We start from the raw sequence: 25,177 nt of genomic DNA, 5'->3' as shown, positions 1-25,177 counted from the left end.
CCCCCTCTGTACAAGAATATAACTACTATAATACTGCCCCCTATGTACAAGAATATAACTACTATAATACTGCCCCCTATGTACAGGAATATAACTACTATAATACTACCCCCTATGTACAAGAATATAACTACTATAATACTACCCCCTCTGTACAAGAATATAACTACTATAATACTGCCCCCTATGTACAAGAATATAACTACTATAATACTGCCCCCTATGTACAGGAATATAACTACTATAATACTACCCCCTATGTACAAGAATATAACTACTATAATACTGCCCCCTATGTACAAGAATATAACTACTATAATACTGCTCCTATGTACAAGAATATAACTACTATAATACTGCCCCCTATGTACAGGAATATAACTACTATAACACTGCCCCCTATGTACAGGAATATAACTACTATAATACTGCCCTCTATGTACAAGAATATAACTACTATAATACTTCCCCCTATGTACAGGAATATAACTACTATAATACTGCCCCCTATGTACAAGAATATAACTACTATAATACTACCCCCTATGTACAAGAATATAACTACTATAATACTGCCCCCTATGTACAATATAACTACTATAATACTGCTCCTATGTACAAGAATATAACTACTATAATACTGCCCCTATGTACAAGAATATAACTACTATAATACTGCCCCCTATGTACAGGAATATAACTACTATAACACTGCAACCTATGTACAGGAATATAACTACTATAATACTTCCCCCTATGTACAAGAATATAACTACTATAATACTTCCCCCTATGTACAAGAATATAACTACTATAATACTGCCCCCTATGTACAAGAATATAACTACTATAATACTGCCCCCTATGTACAAGAATATAACTACTATAATACTGCCCCCTATGTACAGGAATATAACTACTATAATACTACCCCCTATGTACAAGAATATAACTACTATAATACTGCTCCTATGTACAAGAATATAACTACTATAATACTGCCCCCTATGTACAGGAATATAACTACTATAATACTACCCCCTATGTACAAGAATATAACTACTATAATACTGCTCCTATGTACAAGAATATAACTACTATAATACTGCCCCCTATGTACAGGAATATAACTACTATAATACTGCCCCCTATGTACAAGAATATAACCACTATAATACTGCCCCCTATGTACAAGAATATAACTACTATAATACTGCCCTCTATGTACAAGAATATAACTACTATAATACTGACCCCTATGTACAGGAATATAACTACTATAACACTGCCCCCTATGTACAGGAATATAACTACTATAATACTGCCCCCTATGTACAAGAATATAACTACTATAATACTGCCCCTATGTACAAGAATATAACTACTATAATACTGCCCCCTATGTACAATAATATTACTGCTATAATACTGCTCCCTATGTATAGGAATATAACTCCTATAATACTGCCCCCTATGTACAAGAATATAACTACTATAATACTGCTCCCTATGTATAGGAATATAACTCCTATAATACTGCCCCCTATGTACAAGAATATAACTAATATAATACTGCCCCCTAAATACAAGAATAGACATGAGCGTAGAATCCCTATTGGCTGTTACGGAGATGAAGCTGAGTGATTTGGAGGGGTCAGTGCGCCTTATTGTGTAGTGCAGGAGGGGCCCCTTGCTGTGTGATGTATGGATGATGGGTGGGTCTCTCCAGTACACAGCTCTCAGTAATCAGGCCCAGCTGCGAGTCTTCACATACGTTTTTCATTCAGAATTAGTAATGAAGTCAGAAGATGTAACAGGACACATCCCTTCCGTATAGTGATATATGGCACACGATGATCTCATTGTATCCAGGGCAGAAATGCATCTTCTTACTATAAGGAACTTCTATAAATTCATTTTATATCCTGTTCTATATGGATTGTGGATCTGAATAGTTTGTGAAGAACAAACCATCTGCACCCACAGCCCAGCACATGAATCCATATACTGTAATGAAGGTGTTAGGGGAACCTGTCAGCAGGTGTTACCTTATGATACTTTCCCTGGAGAGAAGTGTAATCATATGTTTGTGTATGTTGCTAGTAGCAGCAGGACTGTGAAATATAAATTAATAGAACAGGATTGTAGCTGCTTCAAATGCATTAGGGGTGTCCTTGACCAACAGAGGTTCATATATTTACAATTTAGTTAGTAAACTGAGGCTAAAACTGCCAGATGTGCAGCAGAAGAATCCTCCATGTACTAACGCAACCTCATTACACACAGCTGTAACAATGAAATTACTGTCTAATTATACAACAAGACATTAGGGCACCCAAATATTATTACAGGGGCCATTACATATAACACCTGCCCCAACAACAACGACAATAACAGGGCATCTCACTTAATAATTACTGAGAGCGGAGCAGATGAAGGAAGACAAGAAACTACTATACAGTAATACTGCCCCCTATGTACAAGAATATTTACTATAGTACTGATCCCTATGTACAAGAATATAACTACTATAATACTGCCCCCTATGTACAGGAATATAAATACTATAATACTGCCCCCTATGTACATGAATATAACTACTATAATACTGCCTATTATGTACAAGAATATAACTACTATAATACTGCCCCTATGTACAAGAATATAACTACTATAATACTGCCCCCAATGTACAAGAATATAACTACTATAATACTGCCCCTATGTACAAGAATATAACTACTATAATACTGCCCCCTATGTACAAGAATATAACTACTATAATACTGCCCCTATGTACAAGAATATAACTACTATAATACTGCCCCAATGTGCAAGAATAAAACTACTATAATACTGCCCCCTATGTACAAGAATATAACTACTATAATACTGCCACCTATTTACAGGAATATAACTACTATAATACTGCCCCCTAAGTACAAGAATATAACTACTATAATACTGCCCCCTATGTACAGGAATATAACTACTATAATACTGCCTCCTATGTACAAGAATATAACTACTATAATACTGCCCCTATGTACAAGAATATAACTACTATAATACTGCCCCCTATGTACAAGAATATAACTACTATAATACTGCCCCCTATGTACAAGAATATAACTACTATAATACTGCCCCAATGTACAAGAATATAACTACTATAACACTGCCCCCTATGTACAAGAATATAACTACTATAATACTGCCCCAATGTACAAGAATATAACTACTATAATACTGCCCCCTATTTACAAGAATATAACTACTATAATACTGCTCCCTATGTATAGGAATATAACTACTGTAATACTGCCCCCTATGTACAAGAATATAACTACTATAATACAGCCCCAATGTACAAAAATATAACTACTATAATACTGCCCCCTATGTTCAAGAATATAACTACTATAATACTGCCCCAATGTACAAAAACATAACTACTATAATACTGCCCCCTATGTACAAGAATATAACTACTATAATACTGCCCCCTATGTACAAGAATATAACTACTATAATACTGCCCCCTATGTACAAGAATATAACTACTGTAATACTGCCCCCTATGTACAAGAATATAACTACTATAATACTCTCCCTATGTACAAGAATATAACTACTATAATACTGCCCTCTATGTACAAGAAAATTACTATAATACTGCCCCCTATGTACAAGAATATAACTACTATAATACTGCTCCCTATGTACAAGAATATAACTGCTATAATACTGCCCCTATGTACAAGAATATAACTACTATAATACTGCCACCTATGTACAAGAATATAACTACTATAATACTGCCCCCTATGTACAAGAATATAACTACTATAATACTGCCCCCTATGTACAGAATATAACTACTATAATACTGCCCCCTATGTACAAGAATACAACTACTATAATACTGCCCACTATGTACAAGAATATAACTACTATAATACTGCCCTCTATGTACAAGAATATGGCTACTATAATACTGCCCCCTATGTACAAGAATATAACTACTATAATACTGCCCCCTATGTACAAGAATATAACTACTATAATACTGCCCCCTATGTACAAGAATATAACTACTATAATACTGCTCCTATGTACAAGAATATAACTATAATACTGCCCCCTATGTACAAGAATATAACTACTATAATACTGCCCCCTATATACAAGAATATAACTACTATAATACTGCCCCTATGTACAAGAATATAACTACTATAATACTGCCCCCTATGTACAGGAATATAACTACTATAATACTGCCCCCTATGTACAGGAATATAACTACTATAATACTGCCCCCTATGTACAGGAATATAACTACTATAATACTGCCCCCTATGTACTAGAATATAACTACTATAATACTGCCTCCTATGTACAAGAATATTACTATAATACTGCGCCCTATGTACAAGAATATAACTACTATAATACTGCTCCCTATGTACAAGAATATAACTGCTATAATACTGCCCCTATGTACAAGAATATAACTACTATAATACTGCCCCCTATGTACAAGGATATAACTACTATAATACTGCCCCCTATGTACAAGAATATAACTACTATAATACTGCCCCCTATGTACAAGAATATAACTACTATAATACTGCCCCCTATGTACAAGAATATAGCTACTATAATACTGCCCCCTATGTACAAGAATATAACTACTATAATACTGCCCCCTATGTACAAGAATATAACTACTATAATACTGCCCCTATGTACAGGAACATAACTACTATATTACTGCCCCCTATGTACAAGAATATAACTACTATAATACTATGCGGCCCCAGAATGCAGCAGTGTGAGGACATAATAATAATAATAATAATAATAATTCTTTATTTATATAGCGCACACAGATTACGCAGCGCTGCACAAGCATGTCAAATTGGTCCCTGTCCCCAAGGGGCTCACAATCTAAACAACCTAACAGTATGATTTGAAGTGTGGGAGGAAACCGGAGTACCCGGAGGAAACCCACGCAAACACGGAGAGAACATACAAACTCTTTGCAGATGTTGACCTGAGTGGGATTCGAACCCAGGACCCCAGTGCTGCAAGGCAGATGTGCTACTCACTCAGCCACCGTGCCGCCCTATACATACTCTTATTACCATGCTAGAATATAAATCTATATTTCACAGTCCTGCTGCTACTAACAACATATACAAATGTCTGATTACACATCTCTCCAGGGACAAAACTTTTCCATGTTCCCTCATACTGGCTGCAGAGAGCACAGAGCACAGCAGTGTGAGGTCTGATTACACATCTCTCCAGGGACAATGCATAACACGGGCTGCAGAGAGCAAAGAGCACAGCAGTGTGAGGTCTGATTACACATCTCTCCAGGGACAATACATAACACTGGCTGCAGAGAGCAAAGAGCACAGCAGTGTGAGGTATAATTACACATCTCTCCAGGAACAATACATAGCACTGGCTGTAGAGAGCAAAGAGCACAGCAGTGTGAGGTCTGATTACACATCTCTCCAGGGACAAAACATAACACTGGCTGCAGAGAGCAAAGAGCACAGCAGTGTGAGGTATAATTACACATCTCTCCAGGGACAATAGCTGCAGTCTGTATGGTCACACCTGCGGACAGTTTCTTTTAAAGTAATTTTCCATCTCCTGTGTGAGCAGCCCCCATATTTCTGTCTGGATCTTCGCTCACACCTCCAGCTATCACTATAGCGCCTGGACTTGGTGCTACGCCAGGTCCCCGGCCCCTGTATTAGGAGGCCTCTGCTGTTATCACTGTGGGATCCTGTTCTGCGGCCCATCACTCCCATCGGAGCTCATTACTCCTGGTAACATGAGCAGCAGTGATGCAGCCTTTCAGCACTCGCTGTATTATAGCAGGAGAGGTCAGCGGAGTCCTGGTACCAGAGCTGAGCACCGCCAAATACCTGCCAGAAAACGCAGCAGCAACCACAGGAGAAGGCTGGGAAAGCTGGGTGGACACCTGAATGGCAAACATAACTACAACTGGAGAATCATTCAATTAGGCATTTTAAGAGAAACCAGCTGTGCAGTCAGCGATAACCCAGCTTTCCTGCAGTCACTTTTGTATTGTCATATAATAAGATACAAATGTAACACAAAAATCGAGGATGAACTTTAAATGTGCATCACTGCTGTAATATTCATGATCAGAAATTTGCTACTGCTTTTACTGTTAGTTCAATGTAGAAAGCACAGCAGTGTGAGGACACCCCCTCAGTGCACTTGGAGGAGCGACAATCCTGGAATGTAAATGCATATTTCACAGTCCTGCTGCAACTAACATCACACACACAGGTATGTTAACACATCTCCCCAGGGACAATACATAGGACTCGGAGCACAGAGCACAGCAGTGTGAGGACATACGCTCATTACAACCCTAGAATATAAATCCATATTTTACAGTCCAGCTGCTACTAACAACATGCACAGAGGTCTGATTACACAGGGACAATACCTAACACTGGCTGCAGAGAGCACAGATCACAGCAGTGTAAGGTCTGATTACACATCTCTCCGGGGACAACACATAACACTGGCTGCAGAGAGCACAGAGCACAGCAGTGTGAGGTCTGATTACACATCTCTCCAAGGACAGTACAGAACACTGGCTGCAGAGAGCACAGAGCACAGCAGTGTGAGGTCTGATTACACATCTCTCCGGGGACAATACATAACACTGGCTGCAGAGCGCACAGAGCACAGCAGTGTGAGGTCTGATTACACATCTCTCCAAGGACAGTACAGAACACTAGCTGTATGGTCACACCTGCTGACAAAGGGGAAACAATCTAAGATACTACCAAGGGGAGCCGGATTCTTCCACAAACCCCTACCTTCCTGTGAAAAAAGTTACTTTTTTTTATTTAACCAGGGACTGAGATTGGCTTAGTATGATGTGCGCCACAGAGGTGTGAGAGGGCCTGCTGCTGCTGCTCTGACCTTATGCACCCATCCCATTTAACCCCTGGAGGGGAGGTGCACAATGGACCTGGAAGGTCACCTGGTGGCAGCGACCCCTGGAGGACATATCATAGACAGAAGTATTATTAGTATCCGAGATACAGGCACAATAAGGGTTAATAATAGAAATATGGAATGTGATATGCGCATCCTCTGTGTCCCCTTTAAATTAAAGGGATGACTCTGACCCTATGCGAGTAACACAGGCAAGTTGTAGATGAAAGACCTAGAAATTCTCCTCCATAGCCGGGGCCCCCGCTCTCTCCTGCCCCTGCACAGGACGGGGCTCAGTAAAAGTGTCACTACACATCTCCGCACACCTAGCGCTGTAATGGCGCCCCGCGGCTCGCAGCTGCCTCGCGGAGGAAGCTCATTAACCTTCATGTATGTGACTTCTCAACTCCCGCTACATTTCACAGCCTTCCTATGGGGCCAAGGAAGAAGAAAAACACTGGGACCAAAGAAAAAAAACCTTCCTAATACGGCCGTGCAGGGTTTAATCGGACGGGTCACGTGCAAGGAAGGAACTCGTGAACCAGCAAATCAAATTAGGCAATGAAGTAAAATAATCCAAGATGCTTGAAAGAGGCCCAAAAGCGACCTAACCCTGCAGCCCCCTCCCCACGAGGGCCGTGAAATGCGGAGGGGAGAACGCGATATATACCACGATGAGGTCACCACCGCCCCAGAAGCCACGCCCGCAAATACTGGGGGGAACTAGAGCCACAGAGAAGTCAAAAAGAGAATTAAAAAGTTACCTACAAATAGAAACATAAATGATATGTTATAACAGGAACAACAAAAAATATCATATAAGACAATAATGTAAAAAATTACCATATATACTCGAGTATAAGCCCAATTTTTCAGCACAAAAAATTAGCTGAAAACCCAAACTTGGCTTAAATTCAAGTACAAAAAAAAATGTTTTTCCAGGTTTTGTGGTAAAATTAGGGGCCTCGGCTTATACTTGGGTCGGCTTATAATCGAGTATATATGGTAGATTTTATATATATATATATATATATATATATATATATATATATATAAATTACCTCGAGCGACAGGAGCAGATCAAAAAATATATATAGTTACAAAAAAAGATACAACGTAACGACAAGAACCCGAATGTAGCAAAAGCAATAAAAATAATAAAATAAACTTGAAAGATTAAGATTATTTCAGGCAGATTAGACCCCAAAACCACATCTGTATCTCCATTTATTTTCCTATCCCTGCGCCACATAAAACATAGATCCAGGACATGCGGGCAGATTACATACAAGTAATAGAAGGAAAAAATATAGGGAATAAAGACACTAAGAAAAAGGAACCAAAAATAGAAAACATAAAATAATAAAAAACTAACCCAAAAGTTACACAAAAATAGAAGTAGGAATGAAGAAAACTAATTATAAAGAATATAAAAGAATAAAACTTAAAAAATCTGTGACACAAAGGAAGGAAATAATTGGAGCGGCAGCTGTGAGGCCTCTGGCCCCGGGGCCCCGCTGCTTGTGGCTCTTTGTTCTGGGGCCCAGAAGTCAGACTCATGGATACAATAATAGTCTATGGCGGCCGCTGCCGTCTCCCAGATGTTTTAGCTGTTTCTGCTGAGGATTTTCCCTTTGCCTCTCGAGCCAGTTCCCAGCGTGATTATAGCGGAATCTTCTATTAATGTGTATTTTTACATTGTATCACCTGCATAGATTTAGCTAATTTGTGCTGCAGCGGGTTCCAAGTTTTCCTGAAGGTGGGTGTCCGGGGGGAAAGGGGGGTGCATGGATTACTCATACACATTGTAGGAATGTGAAAAATGTCATTATTTTACAGGATTGAGGATTCTAAAAGCCAGCTAGAGGTGAGTCCTCACACTGCTGTGCTCTCTGCAGTCAAAGTTATGTATTGTCCCTGGAGATATGTGAAGTTACCTATGTTAGGTATTGTCCCTGGAGTGATGTGTAATAAGACCTCACACTGCTGTGCTCTCTGCAGTAAGTGTTATGTACTGTCCCTGGAGAGATGTGTTATCAGACCTCACACTGCTGTGCTCTGTGCTCTCTGCAGCCAGTGTTATGTACTGTCCCTGGAGTGATGTGTAATCATACCTCACACTGCTGTGCTCTGTGCTCTCTGCAGCCAGTGTTATGTACTGTCCCTGGAGTGATGTGTAATCAGACCTCACACTGCTGTGCTCTGTGCTCTCTGCAGCCAGTGTTATGTACTGTTCCTGGAGTGATGTGTAATCATACCTCACACTGCTGTGCTCTCTGCAGCCAGTGTTATGTACTGTCCCTGGAGTGATGTGTAATAAGACCTCACACTGCTGTGCTCTGTGCTCTCTGCAGCCAGTGTTATGTACTGTCCCTGGAGTGATGTGTAATCATACCTCACACAGCTGTGCTCTGTGCTCTCTGCAGCCAGTGTTATGTACTGTCCCTGGAGTGATGTGTAATAAGACCTCACACTGCTGTGCTCTGTGCTCTCTGCAGCCAGTGTTATGTATTGTCCCTAGAGAGATGTGTAATCAGACCTCACACTGCTGTGCTCTGTGGTCTCTGCAGCCAGTGTTATGTGCTGTCCCTGGAGTGATGTGTAATCATACCTCACACTGCTGTGCTCTGTGCTCTCTGCAGCCAGTGTTATGTATTGTCCCTGGAGTGATGTGTAATCATATATTTCTGTAAATTGTTTAAAGCAGCAGAGCAATGAAATATGGTTTTATATTCCAGGATTGTAGCTTATTAAATGCAATGGAGGTGTGTCCTAACACTGCTGCACTCTGTGCTCTCTGCAGCCAGTGCAAGTTATTGTCTCTAGAGAGATTTGTAATCATACCTTTGTGTAAATTAGTAGCAGCAGGACTGTGAAATGTGTATTTATGTTCCAGGATTGTAGATTCTACAAGTCAAAAAGGGAAGGAAGCTAACAGTTCTTATACTGCTGTGCTCTGTGCGCTTTGCTGGCTGTGTTTAGCATTGACCTTGGAGTGAAGTATAATCAGACTTTTGTGTATGATGTTAGTAGCAGCAGGACTGTGAGATATGCCCCAAACTGTCTTCAGCCAATATTAGGTATTGCCCATGGAGAGATACACAGACCTTTGTGTACATTAGTAGCAGCAGGACTGTGAAATATTTCCAAGCATTGTAGCCTCTCCAAGTTCACTGTGGGTGTGTCCTCCCACTGTTGTGGGCTGTGCTCTCCGCATTGTTTTATTGTATTGTTGTGTTAGGTAGTATCATTCAATGTAATCAAACGCCTGGTACAACGTGTATTGAGAATCGAGAGGCGCGTTAAAGTAACACAGATATGGGAAGGACAAGACAACAATCCTGGAATATCCATCCATATATCACAGTCCTGCTGTGCTATCTACACATCTCTCTAACAATGTCTGTAGAGAGCACAGAGAACAGCAGGGTGAGCCCCACTGTCACAAAATAAAATAGATGATAAGGAATAGTTGCAAATACAGAACATAGTAACAATCAATAAATATGTAAGATAATGTTATACATAAAGCCCTGTATACATTATTTAGCATTTTCGTTACAGTGTTTCGCCCCCTGTGCTCGCACTGTTTTGGGGGGGGGGGGGAGATTATCCGGACACAGAACTTTCTGTGACTCTTGGTGCAGACATCAGGAAATCAGGTAGGTTCTCCATTTCCCTGTTGATACAGAAATCTGTTTCACTTGGTGAGCGTCCAAAATCCCGTCCGGAGGAGAGGAAGAGGGTCGTCCATTACTGCATCTCCATAGGACGCAACGTCAGTCTGCACAGGATTCATTACAGATCCAGACTGCAGGGGGGACACATTATAGGGGAGGGGGGAGTATATGGGGGCTGTAGGGGAGGGAGAGTATATTATGATTATAGGGGAAGAGGAGTATATGGAGATTATAGGGGAGGGGGGAAATTATTATAGGGGAAGGGGAGTATATGGAGATTATAGGGGACGGGGAATATATGGAGGTTATAGGGGAGGGGGAGTATAGGGGGGCTATACGAGAAGGGGAATATATGGGGGCTATAGGGGAGGGGGGTATATGGGGTTATAGGGTTGAGGGAGTATAGGGGGGCTATAGGGAAGGGGGAATAAATTATTATAGGGGAAAGGGAGTATATGGAGGTTATAAGGGAGAGGGAGTATATGGGGGTTTTAGGGGAGGTCCAGGGCTCTATGGACCAGTTTTTGTAATGTTACAGTATATTATTATTTCCTGTACCTGTAATCCAGTGTATCTAAGCTTATTTTATGAGGAACAGTCTATTGAGCAAGTGTATCTAAATCAGCACCGGAGATACTTTCTGCTGAGTTTAGTATCTAATCTTATCTTGTCTGATACTGTCCACTGAGCTATGTATCTAATCCTATCATGCATGATACTTAATGCTGAGCTGTGTATCTAATCCTATCCTGTATGATACTGTCTGCTGATGTGCGTATCTAATCCCATCCTGTGTGATACTGACAGTTGAGCTGTGTATCTAATCCTATCCTGTATGATACTGTCTGCTGAGCTGTGTATCTAATCCCATCCTCTGTGACACTTACTGCTGAGCTGTGTATCTCATCCTCTCCTGTGTGATACTGCCTGCTGAGCTGTGTATCTAATCCTATCCTGTGTGATACTGCCTGCTGAGCTGTGTATATAATCCTATCCTATGTGATACTGACTGCTGAGCTGTGTATCTAATCCTCTGCTGTGTGATACTGTCTGCTGAGCCATGTATCTAATCCAATGCTGCGTGATACAGTCTGCTGAGCCTTGCACTTGGATACTGTAATCTTTCTGCTTCCTGCTCGCTCTCTCCCATCCACCGGCACAAATGAAACAGGTTCATGGATCTTATATAGAAAATTGCCGAATTTGCCACATTTTCCAGGATTTTCCAGCCTTCTTGTCCTGTGACCTCCACCTCAGGGTCCGGCTTTCCTTTAGGCAGCAGCTGCGTTATTACAATGGTCACTTATTATCTTACATTTTTTTCTGCAGAGAAAATCATTAACATGAAAGCAAATAAAACCCGAGAACGTGTATCAGCTATTAAAGGGGCCGTGCTCATTTAAAGGGCTGAAAGATGCAACCTCCAATCTATTCATCACCCTTAATGACGGGATGACACGTCCAAGGATTATTGGCTACTATCAGTGAATCCCAGGCAGTAGGAGGTGACTCCATGTCCTGCAGACATAATACAGACATTACAGCTTTGTGAAATTAACCCTACAAATAGATCAAGCCCCTTATCTTTGCTCTGCCCCGCCCCTGCTTTGCTTGGATGGAAGATCCACCCACTAGGAGCGGTTTGAATTAAGCACAGATTACAAAGCATCACTCTCCAAGTCCTGGAGACCGACCATAGTCTCTTATTTGTACAGTCTGATGTTATATATAGTGCTTAGTGCAGGGCCACAGGGGGAAAAACTTGGGTGTCAAGCTCCACCCCCACAGGCTGTGAACTGTCTATAAAATGATGTAAAAGTTTTCCTGAAGTTTTCCTTTAACAAGTTGTAAGATCAGGAACATAGTAATACAAAGCCAAGTATATTTATTCTCTCCAAAATCCCAGAAGTCTTCCAGCTCCATGTAAAACGGAGCGAGTTCCTGCAGCTATTGGACGTGTTCCAGGCTCCGGCCTCAGCTTTCAGGTAGGGGGAATATTAGCAATGCAGATAAACACAGAGGAATCCGGCGAGTGCCCTGACCAAGAAAGGATCCGCGCACGGCACAGGATAAATATATTTCCTGCTGCACTTATAACACTAAGCAACTATCACATCCAAGTGACCACAGGAGATAGAGGAGAGCTGCGGTGCCAGGCAGAGATATGGGCACAGAGCAGTGCACAGAGCAGGGCACAGAGCATGGCACATAGAGCATGGTACAGAGCAGGGCACACAGAGCATGGCACACAGAGCAGGGCACCGAGCATGGCACACAGAGCATGGCACAGAGAGCATGGCACAGAGAGCATGGCACAGAGCAGGGCACACAGAGAAGGGTACAGAGCAGAGCACAAAGAGCAGGCACAGAGCAGGGCACACAGAGCAGGGCACAGAGCATGACACAGAGCATGACACACAGAACAGGGCACAGAGAGCATGGCACAGAGAGCAGAGCACAAAGAGCAGGCACAGAGCAGGGGACACAGAGAAGGGCACACAGAGCAGGGCACAGAGCATGGCACACAGAGCAGGGCACAGAGCAGGGAATACAGAGCAGGACACAGAGCAGGGCATACAGAGCATGGCACAGAGCATGGCACACAGAGCAGGGCACAGAATAGGGAACAGAGCAGGACACGGATTAGGGCACACACAGTGAATAACAAAGAGAATCCTAATAACATGCAAAGATCTGTTACTTATTTCTAGCTTTTATGTTTCAATTTCTCACAATTTCCCACATCTCTGCTTGCTGACAGCGAATAGGATCATTCATGACTATATCAAGAGGTGAAAACCAATGATTTGTCACAGCTGACTGCTCGTTACAGTTGTAGCCAATAATGCAGATTGATACAATGTGTCGGTGCAGGTAAAATGTAAGAAACCATCAGGATATTAGCTGGATTGAGGGGAGACATTTAGTGCTGGACATTAGGTTCTTAACCCAATTCTGGCTATGAGTTCTGTGGGATTGACTGACCATTTAGTGTTTTAGGGGTTTTGCGCCCCCCCCCCCCCATTCTGAATTGTAGATATTGGGGTAACAATTGCTACGTACTATAAATTAACCAGTTTAGTGATAGAATAGGTCTTGATCAGAGGGGATCCAACTTTCAGACCCCCACGATAAATTGACTGCTAACAGCTCCCCTCTCTATGTAGTGGCCATGCCGGGTAACTGCAGCTTTATGAATGGCAGCTGCAGTGACACTGAACGCCGCGCAGACTCCAATGTCTGACATCTGTTCGTACTTTAGAAACTTTTTCTGCTTTTTGGAGCCAGATGAGGCTGGAAGAGAACCAAACCCCTCCAAAAAACAATAGTCACCAGGAGGAGGAGATGCCACAGCTGGAGATGGCGTGTCCGGCGCTGGGTCTCCTCATTCACGGGTGACAGTGATCATGTGACCTACACAGTGCCCTAGGACGGATCCGTCACTCACTCATGTCCCCTCATCATGACCTCTCACCTTCCAGTCTGACCACAAAGACCCCCTGAGGACTTACAGGGAGGATATAAGGAGAAGGTCGGCAGCCCCCCTGACCCAGCAACTTGACTCCTAAGAGGACAATAAGAGAAGCCCGAGGCGTCCAGGGGAGAAAGTCCATTAGATGTGTCCTCCAGTGTCATGACAAGCCTTAATGTCACCACAACAATCGCCAAGTCATCTTCCCCGAGCTGGAGAGTCACCAAGACATACAGGCAAATTATTCCAAACACTCAGGGCACATTCTCAACCCCGGATCAAGAAGAATTAGAGGGAGGGTCCCCAAGCTGACATTTTACTAAGTAACTTTTTATTGTTTGTTCTAATATTAATAAGGAACATCCCATTAATAAACATCACATTCCGATGGATTGTATCCAGACCATCCACAATCCTGTACAGACCAGTGATCTCCAAGCAGCACGCCATGGGTCTACTAGTGGCCGTGCCCGGGATCACAACTCATTGCAGTTTAAATGGGACCGAGGCACAATTCTAGATACGGCCACTACCATAACTATGGTGCTGGGTCTTGTAAATAGTAAATGTGATGCAGCACCATCTAGGGCACCCAGCCTCTGAAAAGCTGACTGGAGCAAACCTCCAACAATATGATAGAAATTTACTAGAACCTTGTAAAGGGAACCTGTCAGCAAATGTGGCCATGTACACTGCATGCTGTTATGTATTGTCCCAGGAAAAATGTGTAATCAGACCTTTGTGTCTGTGGTTAGTAGCAGCAGGACTGTGATATATGGATTTATAGTCCAGGATTGTAGCTTCTCCAAGTGCACTGGGGGGAAGGTGTCCTCACACTGCTGTGCTCTCTGAAATGAACTGATTCATATCCATTGTCCCCGAGCATCAGATCTCTGGTTTAATTGTTTAGTACTGTAGACAATTAGAGCAGTGGGGCTGCTAAATGCAAAGAGATAAGGGCACAGCAGTGTGAGGGCATACCCCCTGTGCACTTGGAGAAGCTCTAGTGCCAAAATATGAAGATCCCCATCTCCACAGACCAGACCAGTGCTCCTGCTGCTAAGATCTCATACACTGTATGTAAACGGTAGAACTTGTTACATCCATAGATCCCCCAGGCCTGGGGTGAGATAAATATATGCACTGATTACAGAGGGCAATGATGTCCATATTTAAACTCACCAGCAGCTCACAGAATGGAGGGCACGATGCCCAGAGGGTGCGGTGGAGCTGCCTGCGAGTAAAGTCTCTATTATTCTGTTTTGTATTCTAGTCAATGTTTACAGTAAGAGAAGTAACCAGCAAAAGGGTTAAAGAGAGACTTTGGGAGACCGGAACTCTCCATCCATGATTAGTAACAGAAGACACAATTATATAAAAATGTCCATAAGCTGAGGGTTTGTTACAATCAAATGCAATATAGATATTCACTGACAAGTCCATCCAGCCATTTACCCCAGAGCTGCACTCACTATTCTGCTGCTGGTGCAGTCACTGGGTACATACATGACATTACTTATCCTGTACTGATCCTGAGTTACATCCAGTATTATACACCAGAGCAGCACTCACTATTCTGCTGCTGGTGCAGTCACTGGGTACATACATGACATTACTTATCCTGTACTGATCCTGAGTTACATCCTGTATTATACTCCAGAGCTGCACTCACTATTCTGCTGCTGGTGCAGTCACTGTGTACATACATGACATTACTTATCCTGTACTGATCCTGAGTTACATCCAGTATTATACACCAGAGCTGCACTCACTATTCTGCTGCTGGTGCAGTCACTGTGTACATACATGACATTACTTATCCTGTACTGATCCTGAGTTACATCCTGTATTATACCCCAGAGCTGCACTCACTATTCTGCTGCTGGTGCAGTCACTGTGTACATACATGACATTACTTATCCTGTACTGATCCTGAGTTACATCCTGTATTATACTCCAGAGCTGCACTCACTATTCTGCTGGTGCAGTCACTGTGTACATACATGACATTACTTATCCTGTACTGATCCTGAGTTACATCCTGTATTATGCTCCAGAGCTGCTCTCACTATTCTGCTACTGGTGCAGTCACTGTGTACATACATGACATTACTTATCCTGTACTGATCCTGAGTTACATACTGTATTATACTCCAGAGCTGCATTCACTATTCTGCTGCTGGTGCAGTCACTGTGTACATACATGACATTACTTATCCTGTACTGATCCTGAGTTACATCCTGTATTATACCCCAGAGCTGCACTCACTATTCTGCTGCAGGTGGGGTCACTGTGTACATACATGACATTACTGATCCTGTACTGATCCTGAGTTACATCCTGTATTATACTCCAGAGCTGCACTCACTAATCTGCTGCTGGTGAAGTCACTGTACATACATGATATTACTTATCCTGTACTGATCCTGAGTTACATCTTGTATTATACCCCAGAGCTACACTCACTATTCTGCTGCTGGTGGGGTCACTGTGTACATACATGACATTACTTATCCTGTACTGATCCTGAGTTACATCCTGTATTATACCCCAGAGCTGCACTCACTATTCTGCTGCTGGTGCAGTCACTGTGTACATACATGACATTACTTATCCTGTACTGATCCTGAGTTACATCCTGTATTATACCCCAGAGCTGCACTCACTATTCTGCTGCTGGTGCAGTCACTGTGCACATACATGACATTTCTTATCCTGTACAGGATACAGGACACTCTATTAGAAACCTGCTTCACTAGATCATAGCTGCACATCCACAGAGTGGACACTTCAGATGCAATTAATTGTATTGGGAAGATACTACAAACTACGACATTGACACTTCTGATGCGTAGCTGCTGTATATCAATGTGTAATATAGTACAAAACACTCAGCAATAGATTATCCTGCAAACATACACGACAGACACTGCAAAACCCTCCATCGGCAAGTCATATAGTATATAGTAGTGACCACATGAGTAAAGACTCTCTAGAGCACTTCACCTGCGCAGTACAGAGACGTCAGAAATGGCCTCTTTTAGAGTCTCTTATTTACAGATCTGTCCTGAGACAGAATAAAGACTTATCGGTCAGGCCCAAAACGTAACTTTTATGAAATTATAGAGTAAGACATAACCTAATTTTTTGGCCTGACCGATAAGGCTTTATTCTGTCTCGGGACAGATCTGTAAATAAGGTGCTAATTTGCCTTGGCAGTCCTAAAAGGGCTAATTATCCTGTAGTATTGTCTCTTTTAGAGTCTTATACATTTTTCACCATGAGAGGAGCAGTAGATGGCGCTCTGCTGATATCTGAGTCGGGGCATGTAGCCAGCGTGTGGTTTTCATTCAGCCTTAAACCACTAACCACACAGCGGATCAGCAGAGATTTACAGCCCCCAGTGCCCCCTGATGCAGCCCCCCTGTATCCTGCTATGGACCTGTATGACTTCCATTATCTTTACTGCGTTATCAGAGCCACAAAGTTTCTAATTCCCTTGTGTCTTCTCCCTTTATGTGCAGAGTGCAGCCGGCGGTTATAGGTGCCACGTGGTGCCCGTATCCTCGTATGTAGCCTCATAGTCATCAGTCCAGGTGGGAAGAGAAATGAGGACCTCCAATACCCAGATAGGGGGGTCCCATGGACAGGACTCCCGCCTGTCGGACAATGGTGGGATGTCATTTTTTATAAAAGGTAACATAGAATCTTCGATGCAAAATAAAATAAAACTAAATCTGATTTAATTTGCCAAGTGGTCGCAGAACAAATCAGAAGAAGTCACAATGAGGACAAAGTCCGGCGCCAAATCCGTTACTTTACAATATTTGTCAAACTTCGCCTCAACTTTGACCTCTTGAAAAAAATTGGTTAAGGTTACGGGCAACACAGAAGAATCATCCAACTGGTGGCACTTCAGCAGCGGAGAAGCTACAACTCCCAGCATCCTGCAGTGATTAGGGCATGCTGGGGGTTATAGTTACACATTAGCTGGGGGGCACAGGTAGTAATGTAAGGGTCTTTACTCTTACCAGAGGCCCCAGCATCGAGCAGCTACTTCAAACCTCAGAAAGCAGAAGGACATCACGTATCAGTATAATACAACTTCCCACGAGGATCTAATCACAGGAGGAAAACTTTCTGGAGCCCAATTGGACCCCTGAAATTCCACTCCGCTGTAGGGCTCTATACAAAGCTGTTAGTGCTGGGGACATCTCCTCTTATGATCTGGGGACCGAAGGACCAGATTTACTTTTTTTTTGGGGTGCAGAATCTAAGAATAGCAGAACAATAGCTGAAACACGAGAATCTCGGATATAAAACTACGCAGCAGTGAGTTGGGGTTCGGCTGCAACGTCACAATGGCATTTGGGGACCACGAGCAAGATCAGCATCGCAGCAAAGAGGAGAACCTTTCAGTCCGAGAAGATTTAATTCCTAAATAATTCCATATGTCCTTTCTGATAGATGAGGAGCAGTAGTATCCTGACACTTGGGGGTCCCTCACATGTTCAGGGGTTTGGTGGCCGCCGTAGGTGAGAAGCCCCACACGGGTGCCGCCACATGACAGATTCGGCACTGCTACATCTGTATGTATAAAACCTCTGCATGCAAAGATAAATGGAGACTACGTACCCAGAGGAGGCAGGACAGGCAGAGCCAGGTCATCCTGGGGTCCGACTGCGGACGGGGGACGCACAGGGACGCAGAGGGCATGCTGGCCGAACCAATGCACAATCCTTAAACCAAGGTAGAGGTGACACTAATCCACATGACCCGGGGGCTCACATCCATAGTGGTCAGGTAACGTATAGGGGGTTAACTCATTCAATGCCCAGGAGGAGGATGATTCCCGATTTTCCTGGATCCGTCTCTCCCTCCTCTCTCTCTACCTCCACATCACACTCTCAAGTCCCTGCCTCTTTCTTTCTGTCTCTCCAAGTTTTTCCTCATCCTCACATACATCAGCCCTCACACCTCCTGAGGAGAGGGCGGTGCAGACACCAAATCCTTCCCTCTCCCCCTCCCCATCTGCAGGCTGCCAGCCACAAGCAACTTTTTAGGGGAGAGAGAAAGAAAAAAAAATGTAATTCTCTGGTATTTCCTCTACACCCTACACCTCAGCCCCCCGTCCCCCACCCCCACTTACACACCTCCTGCCCTCCTGGAGGGAAAGAAGGGTCTTTATTTGGCTCCATGTGACTGCAGAGCTCGGGGCTTGTGATACCTTGTAGCAAAACGTAGGACCCCCCAACCCCATATAATCTACAAAGAGCCCTGGAAGCAAAGTTACAATGTAATATTAAATGGATCATCCAGCTTATCCGTAGGAGAGAGAAAAGTTCTGCAGTTTTTCATTTCCTTATTATATAAAAGGAAATAGAAGATCTCTGCTTGCTGTCAGCGGATGTACACATATTAAATATTTTTCATTCACTGACAGCAATTAGAGACATTAACACAGTCCAGTTGCTTTTTAGACCCTGTAAATCCCCTTAAACATTATGAAGTTTATTCACTGAATAATGAAATGTTCTTAAACTTTCTGCTATTATTTTGTTTCCAATTTTTCATGATCTCTGCTTGATTTCAGTGAACGAGAACGTTTCTGTCACTTGGGTCCAAGTTTAGTAATCCTTGGGTCCGATTCTAAAGGATCAGCCATCGGATTCATTGTAGTCCGAATGTAATTGGTTGTTATTTTGGTTGGAGGTCTAACTTATTCCAGTCCAGGTTGATTTTTGGGGTAAGGTATTTCACTTACCCCAAGCAGAGGTATTGATAAAGGTGAGGAGTTAAATACCAAATTATTATAAAATAGATCATGAATACATTGCATCCAGTAATAAACTTACACTGTATACCGTTTGCTCATTATCTCCCCCTAGTGGTGGTTGTGGGGAGAATAAATCATAGATTTCTCTATCTATGTAGGGGATTTGGAGCATTTAGTGTTAAGGGGCTGAGATCCTCTTCCTGTAACTTCAAGGTCTGATGACATCTATAGCTCAGCAAAACGTCCCGGGAAAGTTCATCGATTTTTTTGCGTTTTATTTATTTTGCAGAAATTCTTCAGCCATTTCATTACTGTAATGCACGTAACGAGCACCTGAGTGATGGCGGCTCCACCAGATTAGAGAGAAATCCCAATAAACCATGAGGAGGGGGCTCATCGCTCGATAGGAAGAGGGGTGACACTGGTAGATATCAGGTCCTAATGCAGAATCTGCAAAGTCCCCTCCTCCGTAGCCCACCATGTCACACTTAGCCCTTTGGCTCAATTCACATGTGGCATTAAAGGGATCATTCATGATTTTTGAATCGCTATTGCAGCTGATCAGTGATATACAGTAATATAAGACATAACCACCAATTGGCTGTAATAGTCACAGGGGGAAAAATTAGGTGAGTGCTGATTATTTTTTAATTTCTTTATTAGTGCATATGAATTCATTATGGACATCCCCTTTAAGCTGAGTTCACATACATCAACTTTTCCATTTGCTAAAGTTGCTGCATTTAAATGCCGAATACAGAACCAACTGAGCCGTCCCGGATCTCCTACTTTTCAGGATGATTTGCACCCTTTTTTAATTCAAGGACAAAAGAAAGTGGCAAAAACTAGGTTGTTTTTTTTTTTTTTTTTGCAAATTTTGCAAAAATTTCTTAGGTTTTTAGGTTATTTTTTAAAAAGTGGCACAGTAAGAGTGTGAAAATTTGGGGCCTCTGGCTGGGTCAGAGAGGAGGGCAGATAGTGGGACAGTCCTGGGAAGTTTCTTAAAAAAGACCCTAAATCCTCATATCAGGATCCTAAAAAACTTTCTCAGTCAATGCTGATTTGTGAGGTGCAAACTATTTTATACCTAAGAAAAATTGTAAAAATGAAAAAAAAAAAAGAAAAAAGAAAAAATTCCAAGCGGAATTTGGGACAGAACAAGAAAGTTGAATTTGTATGTAAGTTGAAACTGTATATTTTATAATTGTAGATCCAGACAAAAAAAATTTTTTTGCTCCAGTGACAATGAGAGTTTACAATTTTTTTTGCTGTATATGGACCAAGGATTATCAATAAAGCTTCATTACAGACACCTTACAGCTGATCATTGCAGTCTGGGACTATAGTAACATCCAGAGACCTTCACCAGAGGTCACAGTGGGCAAAGAGGTCCGTCTGTAACTATGGGTCGTCTGTAAGTTGGATGTCCCAAAGTAAGGGGCTGCCTGTATTTACAATTTTTTTTTAAATTGTATTTTAGTGTTTACTTTATGTTGGTTTTCTTTATTATTATTTATTTTGATACATTTTAGCTATTCACAGTATATTTGTGGCTTCCTAATACAATCTCTTGAGTTTTACAATCCCCATTATTAAGCTTTGCCTCCATTCACTTTACAATTTACACCATTCAGTCGGAGAAATCCTACAAACAGCGCTGGGCCCTTAAGAACGAGCTGAGAAACAATTGATCAAAGTGCCAAGTGTGGTTTTTATCCAAATTAGATACCTATAAATCCGTCTAAATAATGGCTCTCAGAAGATTGATTCCTGGAGCGCTAAGAGCCCCCTGAATGCTTACACAGCTGTGCTCTGTCCCAGTGTTTATGGTTCACGACTAACAGGACAGGAAGATAGTCCAAGAGGAGCTGGCAGCCGGGGGACCCCCGGGACCAGGAACCTGTAATTAATTTGTGCAAGAAGAAAATATTTGCAATTTGCAAGGCCGAGTTTTACTAAAATGCTTGAATTCAACTAATTTATATAGAAAGGTCAGAAAGTTCAAGAGTTTTTTTTTGTTTTTTTTTTTTAAATAAAACAGTTTCTGGAAACCAAAATGATCGTTGCAACTCACCAAACTTTACAACAGTCCTCAACACCAATATCTCAAGTTCATCGAAGGGGATAGTGATAAAAGGTGGCGCAGCCTAAACTAAGTGCATACTTATAACTTGTAGAAATTAAGAGGGCAAGTCAGATGTTGATAATCAAATAACCAAGATAAATTGATCATCAGCCAGTGTGACCACCTCTGTAACAGCAGAAGTTCTGGCAAGTTGCTGGACTGCAGCATTGATTGATGCCAATCAATCGGCAATGATATAAATCACATTATATCATATTAATCTGTGAAGGGTTATGGGGCAATTTTATAACAATTTGATATCCATTATTCTACAGTGTGAAAGACTATTCAGAAGTGGAAATATTCTAGACAGATAGCAAGAAGCTGGATTTGGGTAGCAGTCACTTTGGGTATCCGCCATGTGCAGAACACCGGGTCCTTCAGTTTTGGGTGGAAAAATCCCAGAATTTGGGCCCCATTGTATAATTTCTATGCCCCCCCCGTTCTGTGTACAGACCAGAATAATATGACTTTTAGGCCCGGATGTTGATTAGCTATAATTATAAGCCCGTGACCTACAAGTCAAGAGCACCTGGGGGTGTTATGGGGAGGGGGAGGCGAATGTGGACGACCCCGAGCCGTAGAAAACAGCTGAGCAACTGCTACAGTCTCGTCACATAGATCATCACCTGCTGCTTGTAAACGTTACTGTCTAACAGATGATACATCGTCTCATGCAGATTCTAAATGGGCGGGGCCAGACACTAATGAGAGTATCTGTGATACTAATGAGAGTATCAAGCACCGCCCCCTTAGATCTCCACTCCACTCACTTTGCAGTAGCCAATATAGTTGGACTTTTTTGGTTTGCAACCACAGCAGGTGAAAGAAAATGATTGTAACGATGATAATGATGACGATTCTGACAATGATTGTGACGATGATTGTAACGATGATAGTGACGATGATAGTAACGATGATAGTGACGATGATAGTGACGATGATAGTGACGATGATAGTGACAATGATAGTGACGATGATAGTAACGATGATAGTAACGATGATAGTGACGATGATAGTAACGATGATAGTGACGATGATAGTAACGATGATAGTGACGATGATTGTGACGATAATAATGATGACAATTGTGACGATGATATTGATGATGATTGTAACGATGATATTGATGATGATTGTGATGATAATAATGACGATGATTGTAACGATGATAATGACGATGATTGTAATGGTGTTAATGATGACGATTGTGACCATGATTGTAACAATGATAATGACAAGGATTGTGCATTCAGCATCTGCTTTATTCTATGGTTCACACGTTGTGACTGCAGATCTGGAGACGCGGCTCCATCCAGCCTGGAAATATCCCTCCGCACGCTCCGCAGATGCACTTAGGATAATTGTCTTCCTATAAATTTGCTCCGGGAGATGAGATAGAAAAATCAGCTCAGCTCTGGAATAATAGAAGCACATCCTAACCCTAATGTACATTGCTATGGCATATGCGGGTGCTAGCTGCATAAATGCTGAATACATTCTGTATATGTGAAATCATTGTTAAAGGAAAACTGTAAGACAAGTATTTATATTTCTGGATTGTAGTGGGGCGTGTCCTCACACTGCTGTGCTCTGTGCTCTCCACAGGCAGTGTTAGGTATTCTCCATAAAGAGATGTGTAATCATACCTTTTTATATGTTAGTAGCAGCAGGACTGTGAAATATGTATTTATATTCCTGGATTTTAGCTTCTCTAATTGCACTGGGGGTTTGTCCTCACACTGCTGTTCTGTAGGTCCCTAGAGAGTTGTGTAATATTACATTTGTGTATGTAGCTGAAATATAAAGCTATGTATTTCAGTCCTGCTGCTACTAACAACATACACAAATGTAGGATTACACAACTCACCAGTGACAACCCTGCCTGTGTGGAGCACAGAGAACAGAGCACAGCAGTGTGAGGACACACCCGAGCACAAGCCTGACATATAAATCCATATTTCATAGCCCTGGTGCTACTAACATATAGGTATGATTACACACCTCTTTATGGACAATACCTAACACCACTTGCAGGCAGAACAGAGCACAGCAGTGCTAGGACACACCCCTAGTGCACTTGAAGAAGCAACAATCATGGAATATAAATCTATATGTTACATACTCAAAGGTATGATTACACATCTCTCCAAAGACAATACCCAACACTGATTGCAGAGAGCACAGAGCACAGCAGTGTGAAGTATGATTACACATCTCTCCAGAGACAATTCCCAACACTGATTGCAGAGAGCACAGAGCACAGCAGTGTGAGGTCTGATTACACATCTCTCCAGAGACAATTCCCAACACTGATTGCAGAGAGCACAGAGCACAGCAGTGTGAGGTCTGATTACACATCTGTCCAGAGGCAATACCCAACACTGGCTGCAGAGAGCACAGAGCGCAGCAGTGTGAGGTCGGATTACACATCTCTCCAAGGACAATAACTGACACTGGTTGCAGGCAGCACAGAGCACAGCAGCGTGAGGTCTGATTACACATTTTTCCAGGGACAGTACATGACACTGGCTTCAGGGAGCACAGAGCGCAGCAGTGTAAGGTATGATTATACAGTACATCTGTCCAGAGACAATACCCAACACTGGCTGCAGAGAGCACAGAGCACAGCAGTGTGAGGTATGATTACACATCTGTCCAGAGACAACACCTAACACTGGCTGCAGAGAGCACATAGCACAGCAGTGTGAGGTCTGATTACACATCTCTCCAGGGACAATACATAACACTGGCTGCAGAGAGCACAGAGCACAGCAGTGTGAGGTCTGATTACACATCTCTCCAGGGACAGTACATGACACTGGCTGCAGGGAGTACAGAGCACAGGAGTGTGAGGTATGATTACATTGTCTATAGTCTGGATTGCAATTGCTGACAGAGCCTTTAATCATATAGAAACAGAACCACAATGTACTAAGCCCCTGGGAGCCAAAATCTTTGACTGCACAGACGTCCCCTCGTGGCCGATTAATTAAATAACTATCTCCATAACCAAAGACTCAGCAACAAATGACTTCATTTACAAAGGGCTAAAGGTGACCCAGATAGAAACCAGCTGACATTCCTGATCCCACGTGACCCTCTCGCTGCCCCCCTT

At 42.3% G+C, this 25,177-nt stretch overlaps 1 protein-coding gene across 15 annotated transcripts in view; it reads right to left on the bottom strand.

The window, feature by feature from the left end:
* TNS1 (tensin 1) overlaps positions 1-25,177 on the bottom strand; it is a 272,482-nt gene that overhangs the window by 190,696 nt on the left and 56,609 nt on the right. The window contains exon 1 of one of the 15 annotated variants that reach the window (XM_072121978.1): positions 18,794-19,085. The exons of the other annotated variants lie outside the window; for them this stretch is intronic. Coding sequence (XP_071978079.1) covers positions 18,794-18,874 — 81 coding nt within the window. The 5' untranslated portion in view covers positions 18,875-19,085. Of the gene's footprint in view, positions 1-18,793; positions 19,086-25,177 lie in introns of those variants that run through there. 15 annotated transcript variants of the gene reach the window in all.

The sequence above is a fragment of the Engystomops pustulosus genome, chromosome 8 (assembly GCF_040894005.1).
Source record: "Engystomops pustulosus chromosome 8, aEngPut4.maternal, whole genome shotgun sequence".
NCBI classification, from domain to species: Eukaryota; Metazoa; Chordata; class Amphibia; order Anura; family Leptodactylidae; genus Engystomops; species Engystomops pustulosus.
The sequence above is the reverse complement of the archived record's forward strand: the minus strand, read 5'-3'. Positions and strand labels throughout refer to the sequence as shown.